We start from the raw sequence: 24,931 nt of genomic DNA, 5'->3' as shown, positions 1-24,931 counted from the left end.
GGGGGCCAGCTGGGCCGCCCGGGGGTGGGTGACAGCCGCTTTTCTGCGTCCCTGGGCCCTGTCTGCGTTCCTGGCGACCAGCCGAGGCTCCTGGCACCGGGCGAGGAGCAGGCTGGGGTCCGGGGCCAGGGCGGTGGGCTGTGGCGGGAGGCGAGGATAGCCCAGAGCAGAAATAGGAGAAGGGAGAAGGCGAGGGGGAAGGCGAAGGAAGGGGGCGTGGAGTCCTTCCTGGGGCAGGAATCCTGGCCCCCTCGGCGAGCCGGCCCGCAAAGCGATTCTGCAGATGGAAGGAATTAAGTGGGAGTGGGAGTGGGAGGGTCCTACGGTGACAGCGAGGGGAGGCTGGGAGGGTGGAAGAAATGTGCGTGCGTGCATGTGTCTGTACACGCGTGTGTGCGCGCGTGTGCGTTCGTGTGTGTGTGCGCGCGAGTGTGCGCGCGCGTGTGTGTGTGCGTGTGCGTGTGTGTGCGCACGCGTGTGTGCGTGTGCGTGTGTGTGCATGTGCGTGTGCGCGCGCGCGCGTGTGTGTGTGCATGTGCGTGTGTGTGTGCACGCGTGTGTGTGTGCATGCGCGTGTGTGCCTGGGAGAGGAGGGGTGACACAGATAAAGCTCCACCGGACTAGACGGGAATATAGAAAGACGAGAGGGAGACCGAGCCACAGAGAGACGAGGGACCCAGGGAGATGTCACTCCAAGAGAGAGGAGAGAGTGTGGGAAAGGAAAGAAGAAAGGAGAGAGTGAAAAATGAAACAACTGGAGAGAACTTGGAAAGGAGAGACAGAAAAGAGCAGATAACTGAGCGAGACCAGACGGACTGGGCCGGGGCGGTGCGGAGCTCTCCACAGGCTCCCGGAGAGGGGCCGGGAGGGGGCGGGGCCGGGGGCGGGGTCGTGGGGCGGGGCGGTGCAGACCCTCTCGCCCGACGCTCCCATGCAGATGAGCCCCGCTTCGCTCCTGACCCCGCCTAACTGTTCATATTCAATGAGACAGCCAGTGAAGGGCGAGGACGGGGCGGGGGGGGCCGTGGGCGTGGCCGCCGTGGACTCCACCTCCTAGCGGCTGCTGCGGGGTCAGCAGTGAGGCAGATAGCGGACCGCCTGGAGGGCCAGCCGGGAGGAGGCGGGTCCGGGGCGGGTCCGTGGGCGGGGCCCGGTTCGGGGCGGGGCTGTGGGCGGGACCACCGTGGACCCCACCCCCTAGCGGCCGCCGCAGGGTCAGCAGGGAGGCAGATAGCGGACCGCCGGGTGGGCCGGCCGGGAGGGCGGGGCGGGGCCTTGGGCGGGTCCGGGGCGGGTCCGTGGGCGGGCCCGGGAGGAGGCGGATGCTGGTCCGGGGCGGGGCGGGGCCGTGGGCGGGGCCGCCCTGGACCCCACCCCCGAGCGGCCGCCGCAGGGTCAGCAGGGAGGCAGATAGCAGACCGCCGGGCGGGCCGGCCGGGGGGCGGTGCCGTGGGCGGTGCCGTGGGCGGTGCCGTGGGCGGGCCCGGGGCGGGGAGGGGCCGTGGGCCGGGCCGCCGCGGGGTCAGCGGGGAGGCAGATAGCGGACCGCCGGGCCGGGGCGGGGCGCGCGGGCGGTGCAGGGGCGGGGCCGAAAGTTTCCTCCCAACTTTCGCTGCCTCCTTCCTCCGCGCGCGCCGGGGCTGCAGTCGGGGGAGGCGGCGGCGACGGCGGCTGCGGCGGCGCGGGGCGCGGGGCGCGGGGCGATCGCCGTCGGGGCTCGGGAGGCGGGCAGCGGGCGCAGGCTCCCCGGTGCCCGCCCCTCCGCTGACGGGGGGCCCGAGCGGGCGGCCGGGGAGGGGCCGGCGCCGCGGCCGCCGCAAGATGAGCCTGCTGTCGGCCATCGACACGAGCGCCGCCTCGGTGTACCAGCCGGCCCAGCTGCTCAACTGGGTCTACCTGTCGCTGCAGGACACGCACCAGGCGAGCGCCTTCGACGCCTTCCGGCCCGAGCCGCCCGCCGGCGCCGCGCCCCCGGAGCTGGCCTTCAGCAAGGGCCGCCCGGAGCAGCTGGGCTCGCCCCTGCACTCCAGCTATCTCAACAGCTTCTTCCAGCTGCAGCGCGGAGAGGTGGGTGCTCCGCGCGCCCCCGCCCTCCGCCCGAGCGCGCCGGGCCGGGTCCGATCCGCCCGCTCCGCCCGGCCCGGCCCGGCCCGGCTGGGCTCGGCTCCGCCACGCTCGCCGCCCGAAGGCCCCGGGGCGCCGGGAGCACGTCAGCGCCCGGCTGAGCCCTGAGCCCGGTGCAGCCCAGGCCCCGGCGGGGCCCTGTCGCCCCCGTCCCAGCCTGGGCGTCCTGCCCGAAGGGGGCTGCAGGGGGCCGGCGGCACGGGGCTCCGGCTTCTCCGCAGACAGCCCGGGCACGGCCGGGGCGGGGAGCCCCTTCCAAGTGTCCTTCCCACGTCCAACCCCATCCCCCCCGGCTGCTGCTGGCGGGGACCGAGAGTGCGGATTCTGCTCCGAACTCCTCCAGAGGCGCCTAAAATCTGTTTTCTCCTCCGACCCCTGCGGCTCCCGACCCGAAGGGCCGGGTGGGGAGCAGTGACGCCCACAGGGCTTTTCCTGCTGTTTTCACACGGGGACCCCCAGACACATCCTCCAACCGCCGCCCTCCCCCAACCACATAGGAAGTGGATTTTGAGGGCTTGACCCCGCAGACTGCGCTGTCCTCCGCCCTCCCAGCCTGGAAGGAAATGAAAGGGAAATCCTCTTGAGCTCTTGGAAGGGGGGCGAGATAGGGGAAGAGTTTCCAGCTGCCCAGCGCCTTCTTCTGAAACCTGGGCCGGCTGCTTTGCAAAGTCCGCCTGTTGGATGGATTCAGTTACAAAGTCGACGGGGCCGTGCATCTTGCCCGGCCAGACAAATACACAAATCGCTATGACCTCCCAGCCCCTTTTGAGGGGTCTTCTCCAGAGCCTTCCCAGAGATACCCCTCCTCTCTCCTTTCGGCTGCACCCCTCCTCCTCCCTACCCCACTTAGCCCTGTCTGCCTCCTTTGGGACTTTATTGCAGACACCCTCTGTGCCCTTCACTCCACTCTCCCCTTCTGGCAGCTCTCTGCAAAGTGGGGGGTAGGAGGAAGCACAGGCGGGTCACACACGTGGGGGTCACTTTCCTTCTAGACCTAGGCCCATGGTCAGTTTTAGGAGAGCTAGGCCTGAAATGAGTTGGGTGAGAAGGCCTGGGTGTGTATGGGGTGTGCTGGGGATGAGGGACAGGCAGGGGCGGCCTTGTTTAGCCTCATGTGATCAACTCTGCCACTGTTGACTCAGCTCCCACTGTGTGCCAGGCCTGGGACTAGAGAGTGCCCTCCAGACGGTCCCTGTCTGGGGGAGACATGGGCATATATAGCACTGGTCTAAGACCCAGAGGTGGGCGAGCAGTGGCGACGCTGAGGGAAGGAGTGAGTGACCTGTGTGGATGGACAGAGATGGTGTGTGAGGGGAGAGGGTACAGCTGAGGGAGATGAGCCTGGAGAGGTACCCTTTGGTATCAGGTCAAAGTGTTTGTAGCTGAAGCTCTTTGTAAACTGTAAAGCGCTCTCTCCATGTGAGGAATTGCTCTTGACTGGGAATCTTTCTTTATTATAAGAGACTTTGCCTCGTCAGGGAACTGGTTTCAGGTGACCAGTAACTTTGGAGAAAAGTTTGTGGGGTGCTTCTTCAGGGCCAAGGTCTTTTCGGTTATTTATTCTCTTACCAAACTTTTGTTGAGTTCATTGTAGGCCCCTGGGGATTCAGGGTCATAGGCTGATGGGGGCCACAGAGAAGTGGACAGACAAGATGATACAATACGAATGGTGAGGGATTAGATGGGGTGCTGTGGGAGCGCCAAGGGGGCTCCTCATCCAGGGAGGAGGGTGACCATGGCCCACAAGTCAAGTGGGGTCCCTAATCAGTCTCTCTGGCCTCCTTCTGTGCCCACCCTATGGTGGCCTTGTTCCTCCCAGTGTCCCCACTGAGAGGCCTGGGAGTTTTGACCATCAAGAGCCCCCTGTGGGAGGAGAATGTTGTACCTCTTGGGAATATCTGGCATCCAGGGTCTCAGCGAGAATTGTCTCTGTCGCTTCGTTGCTGCTTCCCTCAGTTTCCCCATAAAGAGACAGATTCCTTTTCTGTGGCCAGTGTAGAAGGAGCTGGTAAAGGTTACCCAGAGCAATGATGGGAAAAGTCTCTCATGACCTGACTTTGGGAACTCCCTGTCTCTCTCTGGGCCTCAGTTTACTCATATGATAAATTTAGTCTCTACTATCCCCCAGAGTGGAAACCCTGGTAGCATAGTGGTCAAGAGCTATGGCTGCTAACCAAAAGGTCAGCAGTTTGAATCTACCAGGTGCTCCTTGGAAACTCTACGGGGTGGTTCTACTCTGTCCTGTAGGGTCAGTATGAGTCGGAATCGACTGGACGGCAATGGGTTTGGTTTTTTTTTTTTTTTTTATCCCCCAGAGTGGTGCATGTGGGGTCTGAGAGTTGTATATACAGGAGAGGATCTGCCTGCAGACAGACTGGATTAGAGGGGGCAAGAGGGGCTTCTCTTAGGCTCACAGGCCAGAGGCTTTCTTGGAGAGGCTGGAGGACTGTGCCTGCTGACTTCCGGAAGACTTTCTTGGCTTCAGACCCACTCACCCTCACCCCCCACCTGCTTCGCCTCCTAAACCCTCTTGGAGCCCCAGCTGTGCTACTGGGGACAGGCCTTTCCTGCATCCAGGGCTTAGCTGGTGACCTAATATGGCCCCAAAATAGCAACTGGCTGAGAAGGCAAGAAAAAATACCCCCACTCAATGTCGCCGACGGGATTGTTGGAGAAGAAACCAGTCGTGTGTGGGCCCAAGGGGACTCTACAAGGGACCCAGGGGGCCTAGGAGCGTCACCATTCTGTGCAAGACCTGGCAGGCCTGGTGGCAGTGCCTGTGGATGTGACTTGCATGCTGACTGCTGACTGTGGCCTGTCTGCGCCAACCCCTATGCCAAGAGCCCACCCCCTCCTGCACCACCCCTAGGCTGCTCCCACCACAATAGCAAAATGCTATGAATGCAGCTGGGATTTGGGGGGGTGTGAGGACATGGGGGCACAGAAGCCCATTGTGCCCCTGGAACCTCACTCTGGGGGCTGAAGATAAGCCAAGAGTTCTGAGTGGAACACTGGCCCTGGGAGCGGAGAAAAGAGAGATGGCAAGGTTCACACGCGTGTGCAGGAACAAGCACCAGGAGGTGACTGAACTCTTACTGAGGGCGTGGGGTGGTGAGGGTGGTCTTGAAAGGCCTCTGGGTCTAGAAACTGGGCCTTGTGCTTCACAGACCCCCCCTCGCCCCCAGATATCCTGCCAAGGCACTTGGCACTGGTCTCCACACTTGGGTCCCGAATCCTCTGAGAAGATGTGGAAAGTTGTAGCCTTCCTCCAGAAACGTTTTCATCCATACGCAATTCTCCACACAGTTTCAGGCGGCCATGAACCCCAGATTCCAAATCCTGATCCTCTGGCAACAACTACGTGTCTTTGGAGAGAGACTGCTGAGGCTCTTGGGTGAGCCCCCCACCTCTGCAGATACCCAAGGAAGGCAGTTCTTAGAGGGAGTGGGACTTGGGCCAGATGGGGATCTGCCCTGCCAAGTTTTGTTTGGAATTTAAATCCACAGCAGTGTGGGGCTGTGAGATTTCTCCTTGGGAAAAGTACTGCTACCCCCTTGAGGAGCGCTAGCTCTTGGGCCCCTGGGAGGGGTGCACAGGCCCCCTCCCTGGTAGTCCCTACACCCCCCTCAAGGGGACCAGTGGCTGCCCCACTCTATTCAGCCTGGCCCTGTGACAGCTGTTTCCTTTCCCTTTTCCTCCAGGGACATATGTGGCCTGCAGATGTGGCCCTACTGTCAAGCTACGCTTTGTAGGGTGAGGGAAGGGCTTTGCTGTTTGGGAAGCACAGCATGGTGTTCTCTTGGAAACATAGCGCCCACTAGCACAGTCAAGGCCCTGAGGAGTTCTGAAGCACAAAACCTGCCCAACATTTCCCGTATCTCTTGGACCAGAGAATGCTAGTGTCCTCTGACGTCTCTGGGTCCAGGAGCTGCTCCCCCGAGAGGCAGACCTCTTCCTTGTTGAACAGTTCCAACCCTTAGGAAGCTCTTTAGCCAGGAACTGGGGCACCCTCCCAGGATTCTAGCATTATCTTCTGTAGCACCGAAGACCCCCTCCTCTTCCCAGCTCTGGTCAGCCCCTTGGAGATTGGAGAAGAACAGCAAGGGTGTCATAAAGCGTACCAGACAGCCTCCTCCCGGAGCCTTGAGCCCTTCTCAGAGACATGGCAACTGGAACCCTCAGAGGAGCAGCTGTGGGTCCTGCTCTAACAAGTCCCTAGGTCTTCTTTTTTTTTTTTTTTTGAAGTTGTACTTTAGATGAAGGTTTATAGAACAAACTCATTTCTCATCAAACAGTACACACATTGCTGTATGACATCGGTTATCAACCCCACGACATGTCAACGCTCTCCCTTCTCAACCCTGGGTTCCGTATTACCAGCTTTCCTGTTTCCTCCTGCTTTCCAGTCCCTGCCCCAGGGCTGGCGCACCCCTTTAGTCTTGTGTTGTTCCGTGGGCCCGTTCAATCTTTGGCTGAAGGGTGAACCTCAGGAGTGACCTCATTACTGAGCTGAAAGGGTGTCCGAGGGCCATACTCTCAGGGTTTCTCCAGTCTCTGTCAGGCCAGCAAATCTGGTCATTTTCTGTGAGTTAGAATTTTGTTCTACATTTTCCCCAGCTCTGTCCAGCACCTTCCATTGTGATCCCTGTCAGAGCAGTCAGTGATGGTAGCTGGGCACCATCTAGTTGTACTGGACTCAGCCTGGTGGTGGCCATGGTAGATGTGGTCCATTGGTCCAAGTCCCCAGGTCTTGACCATTTTCTGAGGGTTTAGTGTATCACCTGTGCCCTTGACCAGAGGCACCTGGCCAGTGAGGACGTGTAGAAAAAAACCCATTTCTGCCTGAGCATGGGAAGTTTGCCTCACTGGGGCCCAGAGTGGGGTTCAGGAGCTGAAGTTGGTTGCCATCGCTCTTTACTGTTGTGACCTGGGTGCGATGGTGGTGGGGGCAGCCTCAGGCCCCAGGAGGAATGGGTGTTCTAACCCAGCCACGAGTTTGGAGGATGCATCAGCCTCGTTGGCCACCCTTGGGAAGCTGGGTTGTGACTCAGGCAGGGAGGACCCTCATTTGAGGGCCTGTTGGCAGAGGTGGCCTGGTGCTCTGTCTTTCAAATTCAGTTGACTGGGCGGGCCTGGGGCTTAGAGGAGCAAAGACCACACCTCATGGCCCCTCTGAGTCAAGTGGAGGGAGGAAAATAGGCTGCATTAGTCATTCGTGATTTGTAGCAGGAGAGAGCCAGGCACTGTTGGCACCAAGAGGAGGGGCCCTGCAGAGAAGACGGCTGTTGGGGTAGCAGTCCCTTACACTTGGGTGGCACTTGGTTTTTGGCGTATCTTTCTTCATAGCTCCCATTTTGCAGAAAACAGGCCTGGAAGCCTCCCAGCAAGTTAGGGGCAGAGCTAGATCTAGAATGTTTCTGTGTCCAGCTACCAGTTCTCACTGTGGCCCATTCTGCAGCTGGTCCCAGGATGGCCCTCACCTGGATCATTCCCTGGGCTACAGTCTAGGGCAGGCAGTAAGTGGGGCAGTCTATCAAGCCTCAGTGCCTCTGATGTTTTGGTTCTGATCCCAAACCCTTTGAAGGATGATGGGCATTGGTCATGGGTACTGGGTTTGCTCCCATGTCCCTGCTCCAGCCACTCCCTGGAGGCCCAAAGTGGGCTCCATGGGGCATGAGCCCAAGGCTGGCCTGGCTAAGAGAGGCAGACAGGTGCTGAGCACTTCCTAGTGTTTTTGTGCCCATACTATGACCTGTGCACAGCATCCCCGTTTTCCAGATGGGGAAACTGAGTCACTTCAAGAGGAAGATGATATGTTCAGTGACTTAGTGGCAGAACTCAGGCACTAGCCTCGGCCTCAGGATGCTTGATCTAGCGTGTGTGTGTATAATCTTTTATTCTCTTTCCTTTTCTGGCCTTGCTGGTCTACCTGAGCTTTCTGAAAACACCAACTAGTCCCACTCTTCCAAGCTTTTGTATTTGCTTCTGCTTCTACCCAAAATATCATTCCCTGCCGTTGACAGATTCCAACTTACTTCTCTATGACTTAGCTGGATCATAAAGCTTTACCAGACTGGCATGGAAAGCAAACTTTCTCCAGCTTCTGTGTCCTGTGACAGACCAGTTTATATGCTGCTGGTAAAGTATATCAGGACCATTGCTCTTGCTGACCATTTGCAACATATGTGTCTGTCTCGATAGCTAAATTGTCAGTTCTCCGAGAGTAGGAATCTTATCTTTTCCCACTTAGCAGCCCTAGCATCCAATGCTTAGTCAGTGCCTAGAACATACTAGGTGCTCAGTTGACATCCGCCAGATGGATGGATAGATAGTTGGGTGGATGGAGGATAGATGGATGACTTGACCTGAAGTCGTTCCTTCTCCCTTCAGTCTCCATGCTTGTGGCTCTAAGAATGCTCTCCTCAGTCTCTTAGCCATTTTTTTTTTTATCTCGCAGAAGAGATTTTTACTGATTGCTTGATTGATTAGAATGAGCTAACTTGAGAGATGGTGAACCCTCTGTTCATAGAGGTGTCTGAGCATAGGTGTGCTGATGGTTCTTGATCTTTCTTGTTTACGGACCTCTTTGAGACTCTGAAGACAGCTAGAGATCGTCTCCTCTCCAAAACGCAGAATGCAAGCGCACCTGCGCATGCGTACACAACGTTAGCGTGGCATTTCCGGGGGATCATGGCCCCTTGTATTGACGACAGACCCCATGGCAAGGCCACCAGCTATGGAGGTTGCAAACCTCAGTGGTACCCCAGACTGGCTAAATGTTAGGTCCCTTCTAGTCCTGGGATTCTTGGATTCATGCTTTCTGCTTTCATCCAACAAAAATATTCTGGAAGCAAGAGGCACCCAGTCCCTAGTGTGTACTACACTCTAGCTGGACGGAGAGCGTAGAGCTGTGAAGCAGGGGCACGTATCAGGTGAGTGGTGGCCCAGACGGGAGCTGGAGGAACTGAGGGGGGCAGGAAGAGGCCAGAGGTCTCCCCTGAGTCTTCTCTGCTTTGTCCTGCTGTCACTGTCTGCTCCGCCATTGCCTGGTCCTTCCACCTTTTCCTTCTGCCCATTCCTCCCACCAAAAAGAACTCGGGCTTCTTGTGTGAGTTAGAATCCACTGGCTTTTATTGAGCACTGGCCGTGTAGACAAAGGAAGTGCACTTTCCATGCCCCCAAGAGGCCACGACTGCCCTTGGAGGTGCTGGCTGAAGGGGTGCTGGCTGAAGGGGTGCCGCCTCAGTCACGGCCAGCCCTGCAGCCTCCCTGGGCCACAGGGCAGCTTCGAGCCTCAGACACAAGCACAGGGCCTGGGTCTGACCACCATCAGGTGTGGTGTCATTTCCATTGTCCAGCTTCTTGCCTTGTCCACAGATGGCCTCCTCTCCGTCCCAGCCCACACCTGCCTTTGTGTGTGGAGGGTGTGCGTGTGTTTGACTCCAGGGGCAGGAGGCCTGACAGACACCAGGAGTGGAAGGAGGGCAGATCCCTGTGGGAGAAGTGGTAGAGTCGTCTGCGGGATGAATGGTTTCTTGTCCCAAAGAGGGGAGGGTGGGTGCACGTGTGTGTGCACGGCAAGTGTAAAAACCAGCTGTTGTTCAGTCGGTTCTGACTCGTGGCGACCCCTAGTGGGTCAGAGTGGAACTGTGCTCCACAGGGTTTTCAGTGGCGGATTTTTTCAGAAGTAGATCGCCAGGCCTTTCTTCCGAGGTGCCTCTGGGCAGATTCAGACCTCAGACTTTTTCGTTAGCAGCCAGATACGTAACCGTTTATGCTCCATGGGGATTATAGAGGTGGCTTTTTGGGATAAGAAAGCAGTTGTTTAGGTGACGAAAAGACCTCCCGTCAGGGGACTAGATTCAGAGAGTTCCTCCTCCAGGGCCATCTCAGCACCTGGGGGCAGGACTTGGCATTGCTTCTGCCAGGCCTCCTCAGGGTGGCCCCTGCACAGTGGGGGCTGCCTGCCTCTCCATTGCCTCGCCCACGGCCGTGACCTTCGCCTGCAGGTGCTGCTCCCTTCTATGCCTGCCGCCTCTGCCTCTTCCGCACACCAGTCTCTTCTCGCTCTGGGCTCCCTCCGAAGCTCTGCCACCTCCCTGACCCCTGCCTGCCCCCTCGCTGTTCTGGGGCAGGGAAAAGGGGCAGAGGAGAGGAGCATGGCTTGCTTTGGGACATCTGGAGTTAGCCCTGAAAATTTTTGCCTCAGCATCTCAAATTCCTGAGCAGAACCCCCAACCCCAGTGCCCCGCCTCTCACACAGTCCAGAGAAGCAGATGCCTCATCTTGCCTGGCTGAGGGGCCCTGTGCCAAGGAGAGTGGTCCACACCTGGCATTTTCCTCGGATTCCCCTTCCTGTAGGGGAAGCCAAGCCTTGGAGGCTGTCTGGGGGCTGAAGTATAACAAGCTAATAGATGTGGCGTGGATCTCATGGTAACACACACTGACGGTGTTACCTTGGGCAAGTTACTCAACCCGTCTGAGCCTCGGTTTCCAGCTCTGTAAAGTGGGGCCTATCAAGTCCCTCTAAGCAGTGTTCTAGCCAGGCTAAGGGAACTAAGGACGGGAAAGGATCTAGGAAAGCAGATGACGCACGGTAGGGTGAGAATCAGCTTTAGCATCTCCCACCTAACTTTCCCCTAATAGCCAAGTGAGAACCATGGAGAAGTCCAGCAGATGTTCCCCCAGATGTGGTGTGAGGATCCCAGGCTTCCTGCGAGCTGCTGGGATCACTGACTCAGGGAGGAAGGAGCAGCGATCTCTTCCCTGAGGCTGGCGATTTGGGCCTAGAGATGGCCCAGGGGTGCCCACCCGCCACGTGAGTGGGGCTGCCCTCAACCAGCACCCAGAGGAGCTTCCTCTGGGGTGGAAGCACCTGTCTTAGTCCATGGAACCCTGAGGCCCAACCTGAACCCTTCAAGGTGTTACGGCATCACTGTGCCATCTGTCAGATAGGGCTCCGGGCCTCTCCTCTCTGTGGTTACTGCACCCAGGGCGGGAGCGGACTTCAGTAGCAGCACAGCCTGGGCTCTGGAGGGTTGCTGACTCTGCCTTCCTGTCATCCACTGTTGGAGGGATGAGGGGGTGTCACCTGTGCAGAGATTCAAGAGAGACTTCAGGGCCTCTCAGGCTACCTCAGGCCAACACAGGAGGGGTCACGTGGTGGTTCCTGCCCCCACCTAGGGCTACGTAGGTCGGGGAGGCCCCGGGAGTCTTTTTGGGCAGTGGGGCCTCCGAGAACACCTGAATCGGTACTGTTCTCATGGTTCCTTGGAGCCTGTGGCCCTGAGGAAGGGGAGGGGGTGTGTCCAAGGCTGATCTGGACCCAGGTTTGAAGGGGGTTTGTGTGGACAGAGAGAAGGCATTTTAGGAGGCGGGACAGCCAGTGCTGAGCCAATGGAGACAAACACAGAGCTGCTATGTGGGGACACCTGGAGCAGTAGCTGGGCTGTGGCCGAGTCAGAGCTGACCATTGAGGGGAAGCCCACGCCCCTTGCCCACCAGCTAGAGAGAAGGACTTTCACAGATGACGCCCACATTTGTTAAGCACCCTCTGCATGCTGGGTGCACCTGGGTGTCTGGACCTAAGAAAGCAGGTCTGGGGACATCATCGAATTTGCCTTCTTCCTCCCCTCCATTTTAAAGAGGGGAGATCCAGGAGGCCAGGCCCTAGCTCTGTGGCTGGAGGGGAGGGAGCTCTTGTGTCCTGGCCTCTGCTCTGTCCAGTCCCCACTCGCCTTTCGCCTCCATGGCCGGAGCTCCTCTGGGCCTTGGGAGAGGAAACAGCTTGTTGCCCCACCCGCTCTTTGCACTGGCCGGGCCAGCAGGACTCATGGCCCTCAGGCCTGGCTGCATGCCTGGGCTCTGTGTCCAGCGCCTCAGTTTCCCCATGTGTATCGTCAAATGAGGCTAGATCAGCTGACTGCTCTCTGTCCTTTCAGCTCTAAGGTGGTGTTTGTCTTGAATTGGTGGTGGGGGAAGGGATGGGGAACAGCCATTAGGGGCAGGCTGGGGGCACTGGAGGTAGGGAGGCAGTGGGGGAGGGAGCCCTGTGTACACAGAGCTGCCAGGGGACAGGACAAAGCTGTACGCCTTATGATGCCATGGACGGGTGGGGGCGTCGAGCTGCAGGGAGAGGGCAGCCTGTTCTGAGATCCCCGCTGCCCAGGGGTGCCCGTGGGGGCATCCGTGGGCAGGGGATCGTAGCCGCAAGATGGGGGGACAGGCTTTTCAGGGTGTAATTAGTGCACTTTCTGGCACCCACCAAACTTCCCCTTCCTCTTGACAATTTGCTGCCAAAACAGCCCTGATTCCTGTGGACTTGCTTAAATCTTATCCAGAAAAAAAAAAGGGGTTGTTATTTGTGAAATTGCATTTCCCAGCCATGAGGGTGAGTCACACGCACCATTTGCAGCTTCAAGTTTCTTGTTTGGATGAACTTTTCTCTGGGAGGCTGAGTGGTGCTGCCCTCCCTCTGGCCAGTTTCAGTGGTGACTGGGGCCTCCTGGTTTGGCGAGAGTCCTAGTAGCAAGATAAGGAGAGACCTTACCGGCTGGAAAGTGCAGGGGGTCCCAAGGCTGGGTGGGGTGGGCCAGCTGCGTCTGAACCGCTGAGGAGAGTTCTAAATGCAGACCCTGGTTCTCGGTCCCAGGCGCTGCTTTGGTGGGTCTGAGGTGGGGCCTAGAAAATGATTTGTTAAACATTTCCCAGGTCATTCAATGCAGATTTGGATACACTTATTGAATGTGTAAAATGAGGACCATGACTCAGAGGGTTGTGGGGAGACTCAGCTATCTCAGTACTCGTAAAGTTCCCAGGGCCTGGGACATAGCATGTGCTCAGTATATGGTAATATCTAACCCAGTTTCCATCTGGACGCTCCCCCAGCCCTTATGGGCCCCATCACTGGCTCGCACCCACCAAAGACGGGGGGTCCTTTTTCTCTCAAGATGGACCACTCCATCTCAGGCTCAGCTGAGAGCTGGGGACTGAATGGAGGTTTGCGCAGTCTCTTCTACTGGTCCTGTGTTTAATGAATCCTAATATGCTAAAAAGGGTGGGCAGCAGGAAAGCAGAGATGGTCATTGCGAGTTTCATCCCCCAGTCACCATAGGCGATCTGTGTTTTGGGCCTGGGTCGCCTGTATGTGGTGTCTGTCTTTCCTGTCAGATCCCAGGCTCCAGGGCAAACCTCCCCCTGTACACAGGAGGGAACTGAGGCCCAGAGAGGGAAAGGGCTGGCCCAGGGTCACACAGCAAGAGGATGTCAGGGTGCAGAGACAGTGGTGGAACCTGGCAATGAGGCCTGTGTTGTTCTGTAGGAGACGAATGCCAGACCCCACATAGGGACTGAGCAGGGAGGCTGGGATACATGTCTGAGTGGTAGGCTCTGTCTGGAAGCGGGTGGGGGGGTGTCCTGGGGACAGCCTGCCTTGCTCCTTCCCTCCCCTCCCCACAATGAGGGGGCACAGAAGGGACCACCTGGCCCCCATCTGCCCCATCTTTTTAAGGGAGCCTGAGGCCCTGCCTTGCTGCCCATCAGTCCGGGGACTCCCAGAATAAGGCCTTGTCTCTGCTATCAGGCCCAAGGCTCCTCATGACCCATGGCTCTCTCCTAGAGTGATGGGGCCCCTGGGCTGAACCAGGGGATGACCCCAGGGGAAGCTGCCTCTTTCCAGCCTTGGCCTTGGCCCCTGCCAGCCCCACTGCAGGCCCCACCTTCTCTAAATTCCAGCGTGCCTGGCCTCCCCAAGGCAGTGACTCCTATGGAGGCTGTTTACACCAGGAGGGGGTCTGGGCCTCGTCTGCTTTGAAGCCAGGCGAGACGTCTGGTTCCTGTCATCTGGAGGTGGGAGAGGAGGGAGAGGTGGGCTGCTTCCCTCTGCGGGCTCCCAGAGAGGTGGCCTGGGCTGGGTTGAGGGTTCCTGGGACACGCTATGTGGGCTTCCCACCACAGGAGAGCCGCTGAGACCTCCTAGGGATCAGGCTAAGGGCTGCACTCAGTTTTTTCTCCTGAAAATAGAAACAGTGCTGCAAGTGATGTTCCTCTTCCTTGTCAGATGGGGAAACTGAGTCAGTCAGAGGTCAGTGACTCACCTAAAACACACCACGGGTAAGTGGCACAGCCCAAGCCTAGCTGGTTGCTTTCCTAATTCGTGGCTGTGTAAACAAAAACTAAGGATCACCCTGGGAGTCATCACCATCATCATCGTCACCAGGCCTACGATGAAGTGCTTTACACCCATGGCATTGTTCCTGCCTTCCTTACAGAGACCCTGTGAGTGGCGTCGTTCTTCCCATCTCATAGATGGGGCTACCAAGCCCATGGCTTGCTCATGGACACACAGCTAGAGTTAGGGTTTGAACTCGGGTCCTCGGAGGCAGAGCACATGGGTAACTGAAGGCTCGGCGTGACTTCCTGGGTGTGAGTGTGGGCCCGTGGAGGTGCCTAGGCTTCCAGAGACCTCACGGCTCTGTCTCCCCAGGCGCTGAGCAGCAGTGTGTACAAGAGTGCCTCACCCTACGGCTCTGTCAACAACATCGCCGATGGCCTCAACTCCCTCACAGAGCACTTCTCTGACCTGACCCTCACCTCCGAGGCCCGCAAGCCCAGCAAGCGGCCCCCACCCAACTACCTGTGCCACCTCTGTTTCAACAAAGGACACTACATCAAGGACTGCCCCCAGGTAAGGCAGCCTCAGCCAGGCAGGGCTCTTGGGTTCCTTTATGGCCTGTGGACCCACTTCTGTGGGTAGGGCAGGTGAAGTGATGCCCCCCCACCTCTGCCAGGACCTTCTTCAGGTGAATAGGCCCATGGCTTTCTGGTCTCTCTCTTCTTGTCCCCTCTGGTATTTCTGAGGCAAGACTGGCTGGTGTGGACAGGACAAAGGTCCAGCCCAGGCCCATGCTGGTGAGCCAGCAATCTGGGTGGGGGGTTCTGGACCCCAAAATGAGGTTCTGGGACTTCAAGTCCCCAGCAGTCTTCCTACCGGGGTAGGTCCTGTTCCAGCAGTAGGACCGGGGCCAGCAGTCTCCTCACTGTTCTCCCAAGGCCCCATCTCCTCACACTCATAGGGAAGGAATGCGGGCTTGGGGCCAGGAATCCAGATGTGTTCCCCCTCCCCTAGACCCCACCTCTGCCTCCTCTGTGGCCTATGAGGGAGGAGGGAAGGGGCCCTGCCCTCAACTTTGTGCCCCAGAAGAGGTCTAGGTGTGGACCTCAGACACTGTAGCCTGGGCATCACTCCCTTGGGGTGGGAAGGGCGCCAGGGGATGAAGGTGTTTGGTCAGCCCCAGGCTCTTACTCAATGCTTCCCTGTGACTGGACAGGGTGCTGGGGCAGATCCCACTCACAGGAGGACCCCCGCTAGCAGACATAGCTTTGGAATCCTGAAGGGGAAGGGTAACAGCTGTTTTAGTACGGCGGTAAAATTATCAATGATTTTCTTCCTATTACATTTTCATATCTTGCAAGTTTTTCATAATATGATACTAATTTTATTTTATATATATATAATGGAGTCCTGGAAACTCTGAAAATCTATGTAGCGTTACCCTCCAGATGTTGGAAGCTGTGGGTGTGGTTGGGTGGTGTTGGGACTTTCCAGGACCATGAGAGACCCATTACTTTCCCGAACTCTCTTCTCAGAAAGGGCTGTGCCTGCTTCAGGTCCTCGCTACTTGAAGCATGGCCCAGGGAAAGCTGCGTCAGCTACCCCTGGAAGCTTGTTAGAAGCTCAGCTCTTCGGCTCCACCCCAGACCTGCATTTAGTGAGACCCCCCAGCTGGTTCGTGTGCACTGGGATCTGGACCTAAGCCAACCCCTGCAGAGAGAGGCCCACCCAGAGCCCTGGAGAGTGGAGCTGACCTGTTGGTGGCTGTCCTCTGGATTCCATACCCCAGGGGGCCCTGCCTACCGCTGTCTGTATGCAGTAAGCAAGAGACCCTTGCTTAGGGAGATCTCAGCAGTGGGTGAGGGCCTATCTCCCAGGGGTTTTCTGGGCAGGATGAGGGCAAACAGGCAGCTAATGATCTGGCCATGACCCACCCACTCAGCAGCCCCTGGGCTCTCCCCAGCCCAGGCCCCCAGCACAGGCGGTCAGCGCATGTCTGTGCAATCGTTTGCAACACAGCAGAATCTCCTACCTGCAGCCTGGGAGGTGGGTGGAGCAGGAACCGGCAGCATTTAAGGAGGAGATAAGAAGGCAGTGGGTTCAGGGTTAGAATTCTTGCCCTCCATGCAGGAGACCTGGGCTCAGTTCCTGGCCGGTGCAACTCACGGGTAGCCACCATCCATCTGTCAGTGGAGGCTTGCGTGTTGCTCTGATGCTGAGCAGATTTCAAAAGAGCTCCCAGACTGAGATGGACTAGGAAGAAAAGCTTGGTGATGTACTTCTGAAAATCAGCCAATGAAAACCCTGTGGATCACAAAAGTTCAATCCCGTTGTGCGTGGGGTCACCATCAGTTGGGGGCTGACCTGATGGCAGCTAACAGTCATAAGGAGACAGGCTAAGTGCTTTCCCAGCATTACTTCACCGAATCCTCACAGCTACCCTAGGTGCTAAATGCTCCCACATCCTCCTTCCACAGACAATGCACTGGATGGTTTGAGTGAGTAAGGCGCTTGCCCAAGCTCACGGAGCTAGTCAGTGGAGGGGCTGGGATTGTAGCCCAGGCAGGCAGGTAACCCTCAGACACCAGCAAGTGCCTGGTTCTCCGAGGGGGCTGCCTCCCTCAGCCTGGGAAAGCTTCCAGGAGAAGGAGTGCTTGAGTGGGACTGTCAAGACTGATGGGAAAAAAGTGGCAGTGTCTCGCATAGTATGACAGTATCGGAAGGCGAGGATGGCGAGCCAGAGGCAGAGGACAGCGAAGGGGTACGTGTCTGTCACTGTGTGCGTCACCCTCTCAGACAGGGCTGGGCCTCCCCAACTGTGGGGCACAGGGTCCTTGGCCTCAGTGTGTCAGGCTTTTCAGCACTCTGGTTCTTCCACCTGTCTTATCTCATGCAGGGCTCTTAACTCTATGGCAAAAGTAGGAGTATTAGCCCCTTTTACAGTTGAAAAAACAGTCTCAGAGAGGTGAAGTGCTGAGGAGTGGGCAGAACTTGTTTGAGAACTCTGGTCTTGAGACCTTTCTTTGCCTGCGTGAGTATCTGTGCCATTCCATGCTGAGAGCCCTGCCTCCATGGCCTGTCTGGGGAGCCTCAGTTTCTCCCTAGAGCTGGCTGAGGCTTTCTCCAGGCCCCATCACAAACAGATTCTGTCCAAGACTCCTGCAAGCCCAGACTTCCTGCTTTTCCTGAGAAGTAGGAGGACAGAGGCCCCAACCTCAGCTTCATTGTCTGTAAAATGAGGCAAACGTGAGCACTAAAACATAGGGCTGTGAGGATTCAGCGAAGTCACGCTTGGGAAGTGTTTAGCCTGGTGCCTGGTACTCTGTAAGCCCTCAATAAATGCTAGCAGGAAGAATGCACCCACCTGGCAAGCTGCTCAGTATTTTGGCAGGCTGGAGTTAATTGGATGTTGTCCACCCCTCACCTGCCCTGCTCCAGGGGCAGATACTTGACTAAGCTAATCTCTGAACCCCTCACTCTCTGACCTCTGTGCCAGCCCAGGGTTCTGTACACAGTAGGTGCTCAGTAAAGTCTTCCCGAATGAAGGAATGAGTCATGGAACCCTGTTTCAAATTAAATATTACGTAAGACCTCATCATATATCATATTTTAAAATGGAATGCTTTTTTGTGATAAATTTGTCAAGATATAATTCACATATGATACAATTCACCCATTTAAATTGTATAATTCAATTGTTTTTAGTGTATTCACAGAGTTGTGTAACCATTACCACAATCAATTACAGAAATTTTCATCACCTCAGAAAGAATCCCTGTACCCTTTAGCTGTCACCCCCAACACCCCACTTTTCCCAGCCTTAGACAACCACTAATCTACTTCATATCAATAGCTTGACAGTTCATGTAAATGGAATCCTATAACATGGTCTTCTGTGATTGGTTTCTTTTGCTTAGCATAACGTGTTCAAGGTCCATGCATGTTGTAGCGTGTGTCTGTACTTCAATCCTTTATATGCCCAAATAATAGTTCATTGTGTGGTTATACTTTGGGCTATTGTATGTAATGCTGCTATGAACGTTCACGTACATATTTTTGTGTGGACAATTATTTTCATTCCTACTGGGTATATATCCAGAAGTGGAATTGCTGAGTTAAATGGTAACTCTGTGTTTAACTTTTTGAGTATCTGTCAGACCATTTTCCAAAGTGGCTGCACCATTTTACAATCCCACCAGTAGTGTATGAGGGTACTAATTTTGCCCCATCCTCACTTACACCTATTATTATGACTTTTTGATTGTATTCACCCCAGGCATCCTAGTGGATATGAGGAAACCCCGGTGGCATAGTGGTTAAGAGCTACGGCTGCTAACCAAAAGGCCGGCAGTTCAAATCCACCAGGTGCTCCTTGGAGACTCTACGGGGCAGTTCTCCTCTGTCCCACAGGGCTGCTATGAGTCGGAATCGACTCGATGGCAATGGGTTTGGGTTTTTTTTCGTAGTGGCTGTGAAGTGGATCTCATTGTGATTTTAATTTGCATTTCCCTGATGATTAATGATGTTGAGCATCTTTTCATGTGGTTGTTGGTCATTCATATATCTTCTTTGAAGAAATGCCTATTCAAATATTCTACCCATTTTTAAAATGTGTTGTCTTTTTATTATTCAATTGTAAGTGTTCTTTGTATATTCTAGATACAAGTCCCTAATCAGATACATGATTTGAAAATGTTTTCTCCCATTCTGTGGGTTGGCTTTTCATTTTCTTAATAGTGTCCTTCAAAGACAGAATTTTTATTTTTAATGAAACACACTTTATATGTTTTTCTCATGTTGCTTTCACTTTTAATGTCCTATGTAAGAATTCACTGCCAAATCCAAGGTCACAAAGATGTACATCTATATTTTCTTCTAAGAGTTTTATAACTTTTGCTTTTATATGTATCTTTGATCTATTTTGAGTTGGCTTTTATGTATGGTGTGAGGTAGGGGGTCCAAATTCATTCTTTTGTGTGTGGCCGTCTTCTTGTCCCAGAACCATTTGTTGAAGAGATTATTCTTTCCCCATTGAATGATCTTGGCACTCTTGTTGAAAATCAAGTGACAATAGATGTTTGAATTTATTTCTGGGCTCTCAGTTCTGTTCTGTTGATCTGTATATCTGTCCTGTGCCAGAGCCACGCAGTCTTGATCACTGCTGCTTTGTAGTAAGATCTGAAATCTGAAAGTGAGAGTCTTCCAGACTTGTTTTTTTTTTTTTTTTAAGATTGTTTTGGTATTCTGGGTCCCTTGAATTTTCATATGAATTTTAGGACCAGCTTGTCAGTTCCTACAAAGAAGCCAGCTAGTATTCTGTTAAGTATTGCATTAAATCTGTAGATCAATATGGGGAGTAGTTCCATCTTAATATTAAGTCATCCAATCCATGAATATGGGGCATCTTTAGCTGTTACCAAGCTCTTTAGCTCCACCAGTAAGTGCCCGAAGTCACCCTACTCTGCCGACAAGTCTCCTGCCCGAAGGTGCTCAGCTCTCTTGCTTTGCTCTATGAGTAATCATGCCCACTGTAGCTGCATTGCTCCATGGGCCAGAAACCCACCGTGCTATCGCACATCAGTCTCCTGGTTCTGCTGCTGCTATTTCTCTGCTGTCGCTTCTCACCATCTCCACGGTCTCTGGTGTCACAGATGACTGTTTCCTAAGTCTAGGAGGTTGTCAATGCAGAGACCCTGGGTCCAAAGGATTCACTCCACTCCTAGCTTTTCCAGCTCTTCTTTCTTGATGGTAGTTAGATCCCCCCCTGCTCTGGAATTGACTCTCTTTTGAAGCCTAGTAGCATGGCAAAACTGACCAGTCCCCTTGTTAGGGTTCCATGCACCTTATTTGCATTGTTAGCAAGCTGTCCAATCCCCTTGGTGGGCCACAAGTGCCTTCTTTGCATAATCCCACCCAGTCACTGTGTGGGAGTTATAATACCATGCATGGCTAAAAGTGCCATGTTAAGTAATTCACTGCACCACCATTGACATACAATTGTTGACAGTATTTCTTCATGTCCTTTTCGCTTCTGTAAAGTCAGTAGTAATGTTCCCTCCTTCATGTCTTGTTTTAGCAATGTGAGTCTTCTTTCTTTTTTGTTAGGTCAATCTGAAAGTTTGTCTATTCATCTTTTCAAAGACCAACTCTTGGTTTCGTAATTTTTTCTACAGTTTTTCTATTCCCTACTTCATTAATTTATTTTATAGCCTTTATTATTTCCTTCTTTCTGCTTGCTTTACATTTAGTCCTTTTTTGTTTGATTATTAAGGTGGAAGATTAGGTTGCTGATTTGAGATCTTTATTGTTATTTTTTTAATTGTATTTTTAAATGAAGGTTTACAGAACAAACTAACCTTCTCATTAAACAATTAGTACACATATTGTTTTATGACATTAGTTAACAACACCACGACATGTCAACACTCTCCCTTCTTGACCTTGGGTTCCCTGTTACCAGCTTTCCTCTCCCCTCCTGCCTTCTAGTCCTTGCCCCTTGGCTGGTGTGCCCCTTTATTCTCATTTTGTTTTATGGGCCTGTCTCATCTTTGGCTAAAGGGTGAACCTCAGGAATGACTTCATTACTGAGCTAAATCGGTGTCCAGGGGCCATACTCTCAGAGTAAGATCTTTTTTATTTTTAATGTAGGCATTTGCAATTATAAATTTCATTCTGATCACTGCTTTTGCTACAATCCGTAAGTTTTCCTGTGTTGTATCTTTATTTTCAATTATCACAAGGTTGACTCATTACCTATTTAGGAGTACGTTGATTAATATCCACGTATTTTTGAGCTTCTCAAATTTATTTCTGTTATTGATTTCTAACTTCATTACATTGTGGTCAGAGAACATACTTTGAATTATTTTAATCCTTTTAAATTTGTTGAGTTTTCTTTTCTTTTTTTTTTTTAATGGTCTATCTGGGAGAATGTTCCGTGTGCGTTTGAGGAGAATATCTATTCTGCTGTTGCTGGGTGAAGTGTTCTATAGATGTCTGTTTGGTTTCATTAGCTTGCAGTGTTTTTCAAGTCTTCTATTTTTTTTTTTTTTTTGTCTATCTTATGCCTAGTTGTTCTATCCATTATTGAAAGTGGAGTATTGAAGATTCCAACTATTATTGCTGAATCGTCTATTTTCCCTTTAATTTCTCTTACTTTTTGCTTCATTTATTTTGGTGCACTGTTGTTAGGTGCATATATGTTTATAACTGTTTTATCTTCCTCATGGATTGATTATTTTATTATATAAAATGTTCCTCTTTATCTGTAGTAACATTTTTTGTTTTAAAGTTTATTTTGCGTGTTATCAGTATAGCCACTCCAGCTTTTTTAATACTTGTTGTTTGCATAATATATATTTTTTCTATCCTTTTCCTTGCAAGTAATCATATCTTTGAATCTAAAATGTGTCTTCTGTAGAAAATATATAGTTGGATTTTTTTTAATCTAGTCTGACAATCTTTGCTTTTTGATTGGATTGTTTAATCCATTCCCATGTAATGTTATTATTGATATAGTTGGATTTACATCTGCTATTTTACTTTTTGTTTTCTGAATACATCGTATCTTTTTTGTTCTTTTAGTCTTCGTTTGTTGCTTTCTTTTGCGTTAAGTAGAATTTTCTAATATAACATTTTAATTTCTTTAATGATTTCTCTGTATCTTATTGAGTTATTTCCTTAGTGGTTGCTCTGGGGCTTACCTTATACGCCTTAACTTATCAGAATCTGCTTCAGACTTAAAACTAACTTAACCCAGTGCCCTGAAATATAGAAATGTATTCCTATATAGCTCTATTCCCTTTTCCCTGTGTTTGGGGCATTATCCCTATACATATCACATCTGTATATGTTACAAACCCAACGGTACATTGTTATACTTATTACTTTATGTAATTTTATGTCTTTTAAAAAAGCTGAGAGAAGAAAACAGAGCAATTATTTATTTATAAAAAAATTATTTCTAGATATTGTTAAATTAGCCTTTTTCTTTTCCATTTCTGGTTCTTGTGAAGTCAAATTACCATCTGGCATCATTTCCTTAGTCCAGCAGAACTTTGCTCCCGCTCGCCCCCATTGTGTTGTTATTGTGCAATACATTACATTTTTTATATGTTACAGGACAAACAATACAGTTATCTACATATTTTTATAGAATTGCTTTTTAAATCAGCTAAAAGAAGAAAGATGAAGCAATATGCATTTATACCATCATTTATAATTACCTTCACTGGTGCTTTTTTGTAAGGGTTTGCATTACTCTTTGGAGTCACCTGCTTTTAGCCTAAAGAACTTCCTCTGTTATTTCTTGTAAGGCCGTTTTGCTAACAACAGGTTCTCTCTGTTTTTGTTTACCTGGGAATGTCTTTATTTTGCCTTTCTTATGAAATGGTAACTTTGCTGGGTATTGGATTTTCAGTTAATAGTTTATTTCTGAGTATGTTATCCTACTGCTTTCTGACCTCCATAATTTCCGATGAGAAGTCAGTTTTCAATCTTACTGCGGTTCTCTTGTAACCGACGGTTCCTTTTTTTTCTTGCTGTTTCAAGGTGTTCTCCTTGTTTTTGGCTTTAAGCATTTTTGCCATGATGTGTCTGCTTGTGGATCTCTTTATCTTACTGGGATTTTTGTTGAGCTTGTTGGATGTATAGATTAAAATTTTTCATCAGATTTGGGAAGTTTTCAGCTATAATTTCTTCAAATATTTTTTCTGCTCTTTCCCCACCTCTCCTTCTGGTTCAATGCTTTTTAAATGGACTAAATGCTTTTAAAATTTTAAGTGATCTAACTGGGGGGTGTCAACCCTGCTAACATCCTGGAATTGCAGCCCATGGAGCCCCAGAGCTCTGAGAAAGGCAGCAGGGAAAGTGGAGTTGAAGCATTGATTGCCAGTGGCCCAGGTGGAGGGACGGAGGAGCCAGGGGGCATAGGCCACTTGTTAGTTGATTCTTTTCCAGCCTTAGGAATAGAAGGTGTCCACAGCTCAGCTCACTAGACTGGCAGGAATTCTCACAGGTGGCAGGGACTGGGTGAGGGGTATTGGGCTCTCCAACAAGACTGGAAGCTCCCAAAACATAGCAGAAGGTGCTGGGTGAAGCCATGCCTGGGCCTGGATCCATCTCCAGTCAGTGTCAGCATTGGCCTGAGAAGTTTTGGGAGCCAAGAGTGTCTACCATTCAGTTTTTGAAAAACCTGCTCTTTCCGCTGCCTCCACACAGTGTGCCAAGCATGTAGTCCCAGAGTAATAAGAATATTAACAATAATAATAATGGCCTCTAAGCATTGAGTTTACCACTGAGTATAGTGTGTTATATGCATTAGCTCCTTTAATCCTGTTAACAGCTCTATAAGGTAGGTACTATCATGATCCCCAGTTTCCAGATGATAAAACTGAGGCCTAGAGAGGTTAAGTGACTTGCCTAAGGTCACACAGCTAGTGAATAGCAAAGCTAGAATTGGAACTCGGGTCTTCCTGACTCCAGAGCCCATGCTTTCTCAATTACATTCTTCTATCTCCCATTGCATCCAGTCTCTGATTTCCACTATCATTCCCAGAAAGTCAAGGTTGCTGGAAATAAAGAGGGATGAATACAGTGTGAGCAGAGGTTGTTCTGAGCCTGGTTCTGACCAAGTGGATATGCCCAGTAGATTTCAGCACAGTCTTACTGCAGGGTGTCTGCTGCCCTGGTGTTGGCAGGAAGGCCGGCGGTGGATTGAGGCTGCCAGCCCTGGTGGCTGCAGAAATCCCAGCTGGCTGCAGAGGAGGACTGGTTGGTATCTGTTGGGCCAGCCTGCAGGTAACCTGGGCATCTCAGGTTTGGCTTCTACACACTAATGGGGCAAGACTGTAAAGACTGGAGTGGCAGCATCTTGGTCTGAGCCAGCTATACTTGCCCTCACTGGTATATGTGTTCGTGGTGGGGACGTGTCACATACGTGCCCAGGACACATAGTCTGTTTAGGATAGAGCCAGACCCAGGACCCTTCCTGAGCTATGGTGTGCCAGGCCCATGCTAGAGCCTGGACTGCCAAGGTGCAGAGGCAGAAAAGGCCCTGCTCCGGTTGTCCATGGGACAGACAGAAACATTGTTGGCCACTCAGGGTGGCCAGTGCTACAGTTGAGGTTTGCAAGTGACCAGCTCTGCCTAGGGCTTCATGGGAGGCATCAGAGAGGAGGAGGCTGGACCTGGAGCAGGAAGGCTTCCAAGCAAGAGTATAAATGCCCAGAGCCTGCTTTCCGGGGACCATGAGCCCTTGGCTGTGGCTGGAACTCTGGGAAAGGACAGGAGGTGTGGCCAGGAACAGATGGTGAAGGCCTTGTGTGCCAGGTGGTGCAAACTTGGACTCTATCTTGAGGGCACGGAGATGCCATCCAGGGGTTTTAGGTGACATGCTCAGACTGGCATTTTGAAAGATCATGCTGGTAGCAGGTTGGAGGCTCGGCTGGAGGGAGCAAGCCTGCAGAGGAAGCCAGGCCAGGAGCATGGATAGGAGCTGGTAAGACCAGGAGGAGACGCAGGGGCAAGCAGGGGCTGGAGGTGAGGGAATACTTCCAGAGACTATGAAAAAGTACTATCCCTGAAGCGTGATGACTGGGAGGTAGAGGGTGAAAGGGAGAAGGCATCAAGGAGGGCCATCAGATCTATGAGGTGGGTGCCTGGGTGAGTGGGTGCCACTAACTGGGACTCACATAT

At 52.7% G+C, this 24,931-nt stretch overlaps 1 protein-coding gene across 1 annotated transcript in view; it reads left to right on the top strand.

The window, feature by feature from the left end:
- The first annotated feature begins 1,798 nt into the window (after positions 1-1,798).
- Positions 1,799-24,931, top strand: part of ZCCHC24 (zinc finger CCHC-type containing 24) — a 79,126-nt gene continuing 55,993 nt past the window's right edge. The window contains exons 1-2 of the mRNA XM_064269799.1: positions 1,799-2,067; positions 14,609-14,809. Coding sequence (XP_064125869.1) covers positions 1,822-2,067; positions 14,609-14,809 — 447 coding nt within the window. The 5' untranslated portion in view covers positions 1,799-1,821. The remainder of the gene's footprint in view (positions 2,068-14,608; positions 14,810-24,931) is intronic.

This window comes from Loxodonta africana, chromosome 16 (genome assembly GCF_030014295.1).
Source record: "Loxodonta africana isolate mLoxAfr1 chromosome 16, mLoxAfr1.hap2, whole genome shotgun sequence".
In the NCBI taxonomy this organism is placed as follows: Eukaryota; Metazoa; Chordata; class Mammalia; order Proboscidea; family Elephantidae; genus Loxodonta; species Loxodonta africana.
Note: the sequence above shows the minus strand (reverse complement) of the source record. Positions and strands in the feature narration are given on the sequence as shown.